At 41.9% G+C, this 12,391-nt stretch overlaps 1 protein-coding gene across 1 annotated transcript in view; it reads right to left on the bottom strand.

Annotated features, from left to right (window-relative positions):
• Window positions 1–37: 37 nt before the first annotated feature.
• The window catches only part of LOC129750522 (uncharacterized), a 41,459-nt gene continuing 29,105 nt past the window's right edge, over window positions 38–12,391 (bottom strand). Inside the window, exons 2-5 of the mRNA XM_055745481.1 lie at window positions 990–1,176; window positions 531–923; window positions 333–439; window positions 38–260 (exon numbers count right to left, since the gene is read on the bottom strand). Of these exons, the coding sequence (XP_055601456.1) occupies window positions 38–260; window positions 333–439; window positions 531–923; window positions 990–1,176 (910 nt within the window). The remainder of the gene's footprint in view (window positions 261–332; window positions 440–530; window positions 924–989; window positions 1,177–12,391) is intronic.

The raw sequence follows: 12,391 nt of genomic DNA, 5'->3' as shown, positions 1-12,391 counted from the left end.
TATCATACTTTAAAGATTTTTATTTTCATTTTTTTATTTATTTCTCCGAAATGTTCAAATAAGCATTATCAGTCTCTAGTTCTCGTTGGAGTATTCCTTCTAAATCCGTTGGATTGTTAATTTTAGCGTCCAGTTCCGCTTTTAAACAATCCTTCAGCTGAGATAACGTAGACGGCTGATTTGTGGCAATAACAATCGAACATTTTACCCCGAAGTCCGAATAGATTGCCTGCAGGAAGGCCAACATCTGATGACCATGTCTGTGGAAAAAAAACCCAATATCATCAATGAAATAATCGATTAACCAGCCAATTTCATAATCCTTCACTCACCGACCATACAGTTTTATCTTCTGCTTTAGCCCGTTTGGTTCATCTAATCTTATCAGCGTTCCCTGCCAGTATCCATTATCGATGTTGTACAGAATATGGTGATGTTCCTGCATGTGGTCGAAGTATAGAAGCAAATGGTTAACTGAATTCCCCGTCCACATCGAATGATAGAAGTAAAATTAAATAATGCCACAGTACCTCCCCAGCTGCGCCAAAGTTCACGTATCGGAATCCGAATTTTTCGTGGTAAAAGTGATCCAGTCCGCGGTCTGGAATTTTGTCGAAAGTAATCTCTAGGGGTAGAAACTCTGAAGTAACGGTTAATGTGAGTAGATCCTGGTGCAGTTCTCGTGTGTTTTGGAATGTGGGAAGTAGCTTTTGATCGTACAGATCGGACCTTTTGAACTCTTTTGTACCAAGGTAGAGTTGTAGAGGTTGAATTCCATCCGATTTGTTCTGGCGAACTTCCGAATCACCAACCTGATACATTACAAAGCACTGGAACTCGAAAACCGATTGGAGTAAATCAAGCGTGTCCAGAGCAAAGCTGGCAACAAATATCGCTGTTTCTTCTGAGTGTAGCGCGTTAATCTGAAATAGAAAAAAAATACAAATTATTGAATAATTTTTGGACACCATTAAATTTTTAAAACTTACGTTCGAAGTTGTCCATTCCTGGTTGAAAAGTGGCACCTCGGGAACCGAATCTTCGGCTTCCAATATTTGATCGAGATTTCGGAAGTTGTAATCGTCATCCTTCAGGCGATAGAACTTGTACGAATAGTCCAACCGATCAGCAGTGGGACAGCTAACCAGGAACTTCAAATTGGTGAGTGTTAATCTCCTAAAATAAGAATAAAAAGTTTAAAAAATCAATACTATAGAAAATTTGTTGGTTCAAATGGTATTTAACAAATTCAATGCACTTAAAATTGCGTTTATTTGTAAGTTTTGGCGTAATTATCACTTTAAATTGAATTTTAGATATTTGCCATTGTTTGGGTTTTTCTGTAGTCCGTCCTCGACAGGACTCAACTGCAAAGGCATTTTTATTTAAAATTGAGGTACAACAAAAACAAATTCGGTTACTTACAAATAGTTCCCTTTCTTAACTCGTCTGTACTCGAGTGCTACGTTCCGGCGTTCCGGATACAGATTGCCTAGCGTCTGATAAGATGTTTAGATTAACAAATATTCCAATTCTATAAAAAAAAAACTTACATGGAAACGGGGCAACTTGAGCTGAATCACAGTGTAATTGGCCCTAGAAACCGGAATGTTCAACGAGAACGCTCTTCGTCAACTTCGAGCGACAAATCGCTAGATTTAGGAAAACCTTTCAATTAGTACTGAAGGCGATTATATAAAAAGCTTAAACTTACTTGGAGATATCAGAAACCTAATATTATCCACTACAAATTCGCGAAAAGCTAAAGCACTTGGAACTTAGTAAACGTTTGCAAAACACGTTGTGACGAGATCCAGAAATCCAATAAAAATACGTTATTTTTCGTCTGACGTTTACCGCTTTTTTCCTACACGCTCAAACTGGAAACCCAATCTGTGGGCTATAATCCCACGCAACACCCCCGCCCGTAACACCTTACGCTAGTAGGTTTTACCTGTCACATCTAGATCTAACAGTGCTACCTTGGCAACTCCTCGCTGTAATACACCTGAGCTAGTTTCTATGTCTACTCTCCTAACTTGCCCATCAGATCCTGGATAAGAACGGCTTACACGCCCTCGTAACCATCCGTTCCTCACGGTCTCGTCCACGATTACAACAAGGTCTCCTTCCTGCAACGGTCGAACATCATGGTACCATTTGGTCCGCCTTGCTATTGTTGGTAGATAGCCCTCGATCCAGCGTTTCCAAAATTGATTTAAAATTTCTTCCATCGTTCTCCAATTAGCTTTCAGGTTACTCGTCGAACCAATTTCCACCTTCGGTGCACAGGAACCACTCGATGTCATAAGCAGGAAACAATTAGGAGTAAGTACAGGATCATTCGGAGAGTCCAGTGGCACAAATGTAAGAGGATGCGAATTGACGATGATCTCGACCTCAGCCAGAAACGTTAAGAGTTCTTCGTCGTCTAATCGATTCCGTGGTGCAACTACCTTAAAGGCATCCTTCACTGAACGGACTTTTCTTTCCCACACCCCACCCATGTGGGGGGTGGAAGGCGGGTTGAAGTGCCACTCGGTTTCTGCGTTGGTGAACGTTCTGGCGGCCTCCTTATTGATGGCTTTCATCTGCGTTGCGAGCTCGTTGGCAGCACCTCGAAAATTCGTGCCATTGTCGCTAAAGATATGCTGTGGCGGTCCTCTCTTGGCGACGAAGCGACGAATGGCTCGGATGCACGATTCGGTTGACAATGAGTGAGCGACTTCTAAATGGATGGCGCGTACTGTCAAGCACGTGAACAGACACACCCAACGTTTGACATTACTACGACCACGCTTGACTACTAAGGGTCCGAAGTAATCGACCCCGGTGAACGTAAAAGGTCGTACATATGGACGAATTCGGGGGTGAGGTAGCGGGGCCATTTTTGGTACAGCTGGCTTGGCCCGATAAACTCTGCACCACATACATTTTCTGACCACGGATTTCACAAGAGTACGAAGGTTTTGCACATAGAACTTTTGTTGTATTTCATTCAGGACTGTTTGTGAATTGGCATGTCCGAAGCGTTGATGATACTTCATCAGAAGTAGCTCCGTAACATGGTGGCTCTTCGGCAAAATTATCGGGTTACGAAAGTTGTACGGATAGTAGAGCGCGTCCGAACCAATTCTGCTTTCGGCTCTCAAAATACCTTCTGGGTCTAGGATCGGGTTGAGTTTTAAAATAGGACTTGATCTCAACAATCGTTTGCGCTTCTCAAAAGGAAGATACATGTTCTTTCGCAAAATCATAAGTTCATCGCCGAATTCTTGTTCTTGAACCATTTTCCACAAGGAAACCTCAGCTGACTCGAAATCCTTTTGCTCGAGCGATACAGATAGTATGGTACTCTCAGTTTTATTTTTGGTTCGACAGCGATGGTAAAAATGAAACAAATAGGCTATGTGCTTGACGAGCTTGTCGAATTGTGAGAAGGTAGTGTATGGGATAAGGGGTTGATCTATTTCTCGATGCACACATACCTTCTTAACCTCTTCGGTTGGTTCCGGCAGATTCAACTTACGTGACGGCCATTCGGATTCTGGTAGGTATAAAAATTCGGGCCCTTTGAACCACTGGTTGTCCGGATCGAGATTGGGACCACTGCCCCACTTTGTCGCAGCATCCGCAACGTTCAGCTTTGACGCTATCCAGCGCCACTCGTCGACTTGAGTTTTCGATAAGATTTCACCAACTCTGAATCCTACATACTGCCGGTACTTTCGTGGGTCGGCATGAAGCCACGAAATCACTACGGATGAATCGGTCCAAAAATATCGCTTGCATATCTTCAACCGGTGACTGTCTACAATGGACTCCATTAGTCGCGCTCCAATGACTGTACCATTCAACTCGTTCCGAGGAATCGACTGTGGTCGAAGTTAGGTAACTTTCGCCTTCGAAGCTACTAGACAGCATCTCGGTGATCCTCGATCGACGATTCTAAAAAATGCCACACAAGCGTAAGCTGTCTCGCTTGCATCTGTGAAGATGTGCAGTTGCAGAGAATCATAGCTAATAGGATCGTAGTTCGGGAAATAACATCTTGGAATCGTCACCTTCGCTAAGTCGGGAAGCACTCCTATCCAGCGCTTCCAGTTTTCGAAATCCGTCAACCGGATAGACTCGTCCCAATTCACACCTGACCTCCATATATCCTGCATGAGGATTTTTCCGTGGATGGTGAAGGCTGCGACTATTCCCAGGGGGTCGAAAAGGCTCATTACCACCTGAAGAACTTGACGTTTGGTGGGAATGATGTGTCCGGTTAGCAGTGTCTGAAGATCATCACGAAATACATTTTCAAATACGAAGACGTCTGGGCTTGGCCGCCAAACCATCCCAAGAACTCGATCCGTTGCTGTCATTCTATCCACAGAAAAACGTTTCGTGGAGTTTTCGCTTTCGTTGCTGATCTCTCGAAGAACTTCGATGGAATTCGATTGCCACGTCGGGATTTGGAAGCCAGCTGCACCGTTTATTGTGACCACTCCTTGCGCAATTTCGACAGCTTCTCTCGCTGAATCTCTGCTATCGAGAAAGTCGTCGACATACGTGCCTTCTACGATGGCGGCTGCTGCTTCTGGATAACGGTCACGATGTTCGGAGGCGTTCAGATTCTTCGCATATTGAGCGGAACAGGGAGAACACGTCGCTCCAAACGTGGCCACATCCATAATGTAGACATCAGGAGGTGCTTTCGGATCGGTACGCCACAAAAAACGCTGGAATTGCTTGTCTTCACCACGAATCAAAATCTGGTGAAACATCTGGCGGATGTCACCTGCAATTGCGTACTGCCTCTCACGAAATCGGCAAAGAACATTCAGCAAGGGCGTCAGGAGGTCAGGCCCCTTGAGGAGCATTGAATTGAGTGATGTTCCATTCACTGACGCAGCGGCGTCCCAGACGACCCTGACTTTGCCAGGCTTTCTGGGGTTCTGGACGACACCAATGGGCAAGTACCACACCTTGTTCGGATCCCGTTCTCGGAGTTCATTTTCGGTTGCCTTATGTGCGTAGCCAAGTTTCTGGTATTCTTCGATCTGTTGATTCACGTTTTCCTTCAATGCTGGATCTCTTGAAAGACGTCTCTCCAGGCATTGTAAGCGACGTTCGGCCATCGAGTAACTGAGTGGGAAACCCACATCGTCGAATTTCCAGAGGAGACCAGTTTCGTATTTCCCGGACGGAGTGCGCTTTGTAGTTTCTTGCAAGACTCTTCGGGCACGTTGATCTTCGCTGGTTTCTGGCGGAGCATGTTCGGCAATGCCCATACTTTCGGCTGCTAGATACTCTCTGACAAGATCGTGTAATTCGTCGTCTTTGCTGCACTTGCAGGTGTGGACCATGGTTCGGGCGAGATTATTCGTAGCACTCTGTCCACCGAAAATAACCCAGCCTAATCTCGTCTTGGTTGCCACGGGTTCACCAGCACTTCTCTCTCTTCTTTTCAGCGTTAACTTCAGTCTTGCATGGTCGACTCCAATCAATATTTTGGGAGTAACATCGGTATAGCTGCAAATCGGTAAACCACGAAGATGGGGGAAATCTTTTGCCAATTGGTCGTAGTTCAACGACTGCTTCGGTAATCCCAAATCTGGAACGGTGCGCACATTCGTCAGGGCATGTCTTTCTTCACTTTTCGGCTTGGATATCGTCAGCTGCACGACACGAGAAGAATCTTCATTCCGTGATACGCTACCTGTCCACTCTATGCATAGAGGTCTTTCTACTCCGTCTAGGCCCAGTTCATCGGCGACTTTGCTTTCGATGAGAGTCAAGTCGGACCCATCATCGAGAAATGCGTGGACCAATAAAGACTTGCCGTTCCCATGTAGCATAACCGGTATGATTTTGAAAAGCGTGGAATTTTGTTTGTGTCGATGTGTTGTTACAATTCCGGATGCACCATACGAGGTGGATGGCGATGGCTTACAATGGAGCAACATATGGTGCATTTCCTGACAACCGTCCACACCGCAGGGTTGTCTCGTTCGACACGGCCACTTGCCGTGTGGTGCCAAGCATCGTCGACACAGTTGTTTCTCCTGCACTACTTTCAGACGATCGTCCAACGAAGATTTCTTGAATCTCTCGCAGTCGCGGACCCTGTGGCCCTTCCTATCACACGCTAAACAGGGTCTGGGATCTCCTTTCTGCTTCGGCAAAGTGTTCTCCGTTTTCGAGAAAACCTCCTGATGAGTATTGAGAAAGCCTGTTTCTTTTTCTTTGCGGGTTCCTCTTCGAATTTGACCATCCATTGCGAGGTCAGCTGGTGGAGTGACTTTGCATGCAGCGGTTCTGAGCGATGACACATAATTGCAGAAATCCCTTAGCGACGGCTCCGGAACGTTTTCTAGGAGTTTTCCCCACTCAAGGCGTAAACTTGGAGGCAATTTAAACACCAGTTCGGAAAGGAGCTCCGGATTAGTCAGGTGGGACTGTAAACGAGCGGCTTCAATGTACGTCACCAAATTCCTCACTTCACGTCCGAAACTAACGAGAGTTTCCAATTTGTTTGCATTTGGCAGACTGCCATGGCGAATTTTAGACAGCATACAATGTATCAATTGATCGGGTCGGCCACACTCTTCCCTGAGGGTAGCAATAATTTCTGGAACCGCTGATGGAATTGTGAGCAGGTTCAGAACTTTTTCTCTCGCACTTCCTACCAGGCACTTTTGAAGGCGAACCAGGTTCTCGTCTGGTTGAATTCCGCACATGGCCGTGGTCGATTCGAAAGTGCTAAGGAACACCGGCCATTCTAATGGATCACCCGAAAATCTGGGTAAATCCCGGGATACGACGTGCCTTGCTGCGAGTTGCTGGGCATTGAGCAGTACAGGCTGCTGCTGAACGAGTTGATTGTTGAGCAGAGGTGGAGAATTTGGAGGGGGATTATTTTCTCGACACCACGAACCTCCGGAAACATCTACCGGCTCTGATAGTTCTGCATAAGAAAATCTCGGCTGGGGATTTTGATCCACTGTCATACTGAATGGATGCGACGATCGACGCTGAACATCAGAATTTGGCCAACAATTCCGGGAAAAACTAGACTCCCTTGTGCCCAGTACTGCTGGGGGAAGTTTAGCGTAACCTATGCTGCCTTTCTTGTTAGTTGCTGCCTCTGGTCGCCTTCCTTGGACTATTCGTGAATCTTCCGGTCTACAATATTCCTCCTCTATCGCTGGCAGCTGTAAGATTTTCGGCACCGCACCAGTATGTACCGGGGCCGCTACAGGAGTGGATGAAGCCAACAGGTTTTCATTACCGATGTCCTGACTTTGGATCCACTTTTCGGTCAGCTGCTCCCGTGACTCGAAACTACGTTCGCTTCCTGCTTGAGATTCTTCGCCCAGCAATTCCAATTGTAGTTGGTGCTTTTCCGCCAGATAGAAGCGATCTTTTTCGGCTTGTTCTGCTAGGAGTAATCGATCCTTCTCTGCTTGCTCTGCCTTTTCTTTCCTCAATCTATCTTCCAACTGTTTTTGCTCCTCCAGCTGTTGCAACCGGAGCCGGGCCAGCGAAGATGTTGAATGTTTTGAGGAAGTGGATCGCATTGTATGGAACGAAGAAGTATTCGTTTTCCTGGATTTTCCGGTACATTGGGCACAACGGAACGATTTGTCGGCAATAGAGGCATTTACTCCGGCGCAATTATAATGCCACCACTGGGAGCACTCGTCACATGCCACCATATCCTGGATTTCATCCGGCTGCGTGCATCCTATGCAATTATGCTGGGATGAAATTTGCAGGTTATGTTGATTGGAATCCGTAGCACTCATTCCGCAGGTTATTTTTGAGCTTGTTTGGGTTTTTCTGTAGTCCGTCTTCGACAGGACTCAACTGCAAAGGCATTTTTATTTAAAATTGAGGTACAACAAAAACAAATTCGGTTACTTACAAATAGTTCCCTTTCTTAACTCGTCTGTACTCGAGTGCTACGTTCCGGCGTTCCGGATACAGATTGCCTAGCGTCTGATAAGATGTTTAGATTAACAAATATTCCAATTCTATAAAAAAAAACTTACATGGAAACGGGGCAACTTGAGCTGAATCACAGTGTAATTGGCCCTAGAAACCGGAATGTTCAACGAGAACGCTCTTCGTCAACTTCGAGCGACAAATCGCTAGATTTAGGAAAACCTTTCAATTAGTACTGAAGGCGATTATATAAAAAGCTTAAACTTACTTGGAGATATCAGAAACCTAATATTATCCACTACAAATTCGCGAAAAGCTAAAGCACTTGGAACTTAGTAAACGTTTGCAAAACACGTTGTGACGAGATCCAGAAATCCAATAAAAATACGTTATTTTTCGTCTGACGTTTACCGCTTTTTTCCTACACGCTCAAACTGGAAACCCAATCTGTGGGCTATAATCCCACGCAACAGCCATCTTTTATGACACTTTGATGATATTTTTTTGTCATTTTTCTGATATTTTCGCGGCGCCATATATGTTTATTTTGAAATTATTTAATTTATGTCAATATGGTTGTTTTCAACATTTTTCGGTCATTTTTGGAGTTTTTGCAATTTTGGTCAATTTAACATTTTTTTTCATTTTGGTGTTTTTTTTCATTTTAATTATATTTGTTATTTTTGTCTTTTCTGTAGTTTTTGTCATTATCGTCTTTTTGTCATTTTTGACATTGTTTTAGTTTTTGTGTTTTTTTTTTCATTTTTGCTATTTTTGTCGTTTTTTTTTCTTTTCTGTAGCCTTTGTCATTTTCCTCTATCTCTGTCGTTTTTATTATTTTTGTCACTTTTTATCTTTTTTACAATTTTATTGTTAATTGTATAAAAATCAACAGATCAAATTTAGATCCTAATGATAACTAAATTACAAGTTACAAATAAAAATTTACATGAATCTACATTTTTCTTGACTTGATCAACATGTTTCTACGGAAAACATTTCTGGGACCACCAAAGTCAAAGTACTCCGAAAAACGGTTGAAGGTTTTTAGGATGCCTATAAGAGCGCCGTTAGCCCCATAGTTATTCAGCCAAACGGGAAAGTAGAGTTGCAGATTCGAGTTTCTCAATCCTCGCGATCGCACGTTGAGAGGAATAGCTTTCAGCAGCAAAGGACATTTAATCCTCGATGTAAGGAGAGCCTCAACGACCAAAGCACGTGTAGCGTTTCTACGGACTTGAAGCCTGTCCAAGTTTATCAGGCGGCAACGATTCTCATAACTGGGTAAACGAAAAAGATCTTGCCAGTTCAGATGTCGAATCGCATATCGCATGAAACGCCGCTTTACAGCCTCTATTCGTTCAACTCCATTCTGGTAGAAAGGGCACCAGACAGCAGAAGCATACTCAATAACGGAACGGACTATGCTGCAATATAAGCTTTTTAAGCAGTACACATCTTTAAATTCGAAATAAGAAACCAAGATTTCTAGAGGCTATGCCTGTAACGTAGTTTGCGTGAGTCTTAAACTTAAGCCGTTGATCCAGAATAATACCCAGATCATTGATTTGGTCAACCCGGGAGAATATTTCATCCCCAAGAATGTACTCACCGTAAAGAGGGTGCCGCTTGCGAGAAAAAGATATCATCGAGCATTTACTGCGATTTAGCGGCAGTCAGTTTTTGTCGCACCAGTCAGCAAAAATGTGGAACTTCCGCGGATGAGTTCGGTTCATTTTTTGGTTCCATCAGAATCAAGCAGGTTTCACCGTTATAAAAACATGGAGTTTACAACGTTAAGTTGTTTATTTTGTAGCTTTTTAAATGATTTAAGTGATCTATTTTTGAGGAATCTAGAGGACAATTTTTTGCATTAAAAATTGACTAACCGAAAAACATACTCGTCTAATATATTGTATTTTAAGCAAAAAGATAGGTTGTAAGGTTCGGCAATGGAGGATTAAAAACATCAATCGCGAGCGAGAGAATAATATTGGTAAAGTTTCAACAAAATAAAAACGGTTGCTAAATGTCAGTTTAAATTTGAAATTTGTCCTCTAAAATCCCTGGAAATTGAAAAACAATTTAACGTTGTAAACTCTATGTTTTTATACCGATGAAACCTGCTTGATTCTGATGCAACCAAAAAATGAACCGAACTCATCCGAACTTTAAAAATACTGATACAGGTGTTTGAAAACAGCTATTTTTTCTTAGTTTTTCCAATCTAACTCGTTTCAGTCTGAATATTTTTATAAAGTGTGTTGGACAAAACTGTTTGATTTTGAGTGACTCAAAACTCTTTCAAACATACTTTGCTTGAATAAGCTCGGCCTGAAAAGATATAGATAAAAAACTGAAAATTTTGATTAAATTTTTTTTTTATTTTGAACCCTTCTAAATTTTTTGGGTTAGGTTAGTTGACGTCTTCAACAAATTGCTACATTTTTTACAATCTAAAATTTTGCTAAATACATAATTGCTCTAAAATGAAAATTACAAAAAAATAATTTTTGTATCTCACTGCTAAGTGATTGAATCATTTTTGTCAAACTCTCATTTTAAAGTGCTTTAAATGTAAGTAAAATCTCCCGAAGACACTATGGGTCTAAAACGCTCCATTAACAAGTTAACGTTAACAATTTTGATCACATTTTTACATCATTTTCCCCTGTGTGTGCCGTTGCAGGAAATCGATTTCGTCTTTACCATTGATGGTGTGATACAGTTTTAAATCATCCGCATAAGAGAGTTTTGGGCCATCGAGAAGCGAGAGAACATCATTAAAGTAGATAACAAAAATTATTGGTCCTAAATGGCTTCCTTGCGGCACTCCGGAAAAGCCAAGAAACTGTCTCGAGAAAGGTTCTCCAGCATGATCATTATTATAATTTTAAATTTTGTCGTTTTGGTAACACCATTGTCATTTTTATTGGTTTGAATTTTTTTCATTTTTGTAAGTCTATGTCATTTGGTATATGTACATAATTAAAAAAAAATTGAAAATCTAACAAACCTTTTTTTGTTTTTTTTTTTGTTTGTGGGTTTATGAGCGCCTGGCTGACCCGGAAAGGAAAAACAGAACGGGGGACAGAAGAGATCAATTTTAAATGAGAGTAGTATAGCTTAGAAAAGGATAGCGGCAACAGAGCCCGAGGGTTCTGAAGCACCAGTTTAGGGAAGCGTTAAGATAGTGCTCGACGGACTAGGACGGTTGGTGGGCCCCATATGAACTTCGAGTTAACCCAACCTCCAATTCAACCGAGCAGTAACAGTATGGTAGCAAAAGGTATCATATGCTAACGCCTCGATATCATTGTCAGAAGGGTTCACTATCTTACCGTAGTTGAATTTTCACTACCTGTCACCTAACCTTACTCGTTTTCATCAATTTGGATTCTTGCTAGTTTGATTTAAAAATAATCATAGATTTTCTAAGTAAAAGATATATTCAAGTGATTGATTCTACGCGACTACACGGTTATTCGATAACTCAATTAGGATATCATAAAAACAGAATCTAGAAACGGTGTCTCTTAAACTCATCAAACAATGAACTGTAAGCTTAAATAGCTATATTGGTATCGTCAACTTATCAACGGAACAGGAAAAAAACAGTGCTGTTAATTAAAACCTCATCACTAATTGTGGTCAACTTCTATAACAAACTATAATACTCAATCTACACGATAGGGGTTCAATTCTAATAAATCGTGTGCCTGTTTTTAAATGCCCGAAATGAATGATCTGAACTATCCATTCATTCTTGATTATCAAAATCATATTTTCTGTTATATAGTTCGATTTATGAATTTCAATCCTAACCGAAAAATGTATATATCTACCAAAAGTAAATAAATAAATAAAAACAAATGTCGAAAGTGTATTACAAAATGAAATATCATGTTTATCAAAAACAGCATTCCCGTCCAATGAGCCTCTAGTTCTTGTAAAATGCTTGATAAGCCAACGAAATTCATAAACCGCAAATGCACACTTTCTAGAGCATTGGGGAGGCGAATACCATTGCCATACCATTGCCAATACTTGAAACATCCTAATTCTATGAAACTAAACTAGCTAACTACCTAACCAAACAGATTATGCCCTATTGAAAAGTATCACTTTATGATGGCAAATTGTGATATTTTCGCTACACAATTTTCCCATTGTTCAACGAAAGGGAGGGCAAGTGTTTCAACTCCCATTCATCTTATCAGCATGGATCATAAAAAATTGGGACACCACTGAACCTACCGCTAATTTAATGAAAATAAAGGTGTCCATCACGCCTTCTAATTTGAGTCATATTATGATCCATGCTTGACAAGATGTGTGCAACGACCCTCTCAGGACAATGATAGTAAACCATCACTATCACAAGCATGCACACCGCCGCCGTGACCCATGGGAACCCAGGGCACGGAAATTGAAAATCTAACAAACCTGAATC

The sequence above is a fragment of the Uranotaenia lowii genome, chromosome 3 (genome assembly GCF_029784155.1).
Source record: "Uranotaenia lowii strain MFRU-FL chromosome 3, ASM2978415v1, whole genome shotgun sequence".
Taxonomy (NCBI): Eukaryota; Metazoa; Arthropoda; class Insecta; order Diptera; family Culicidae; genus Uranotaenia; species Uranotaenia lowii.
This window is presented reverse-complemented; position numbering and strand designations above follow the sequence as displayed.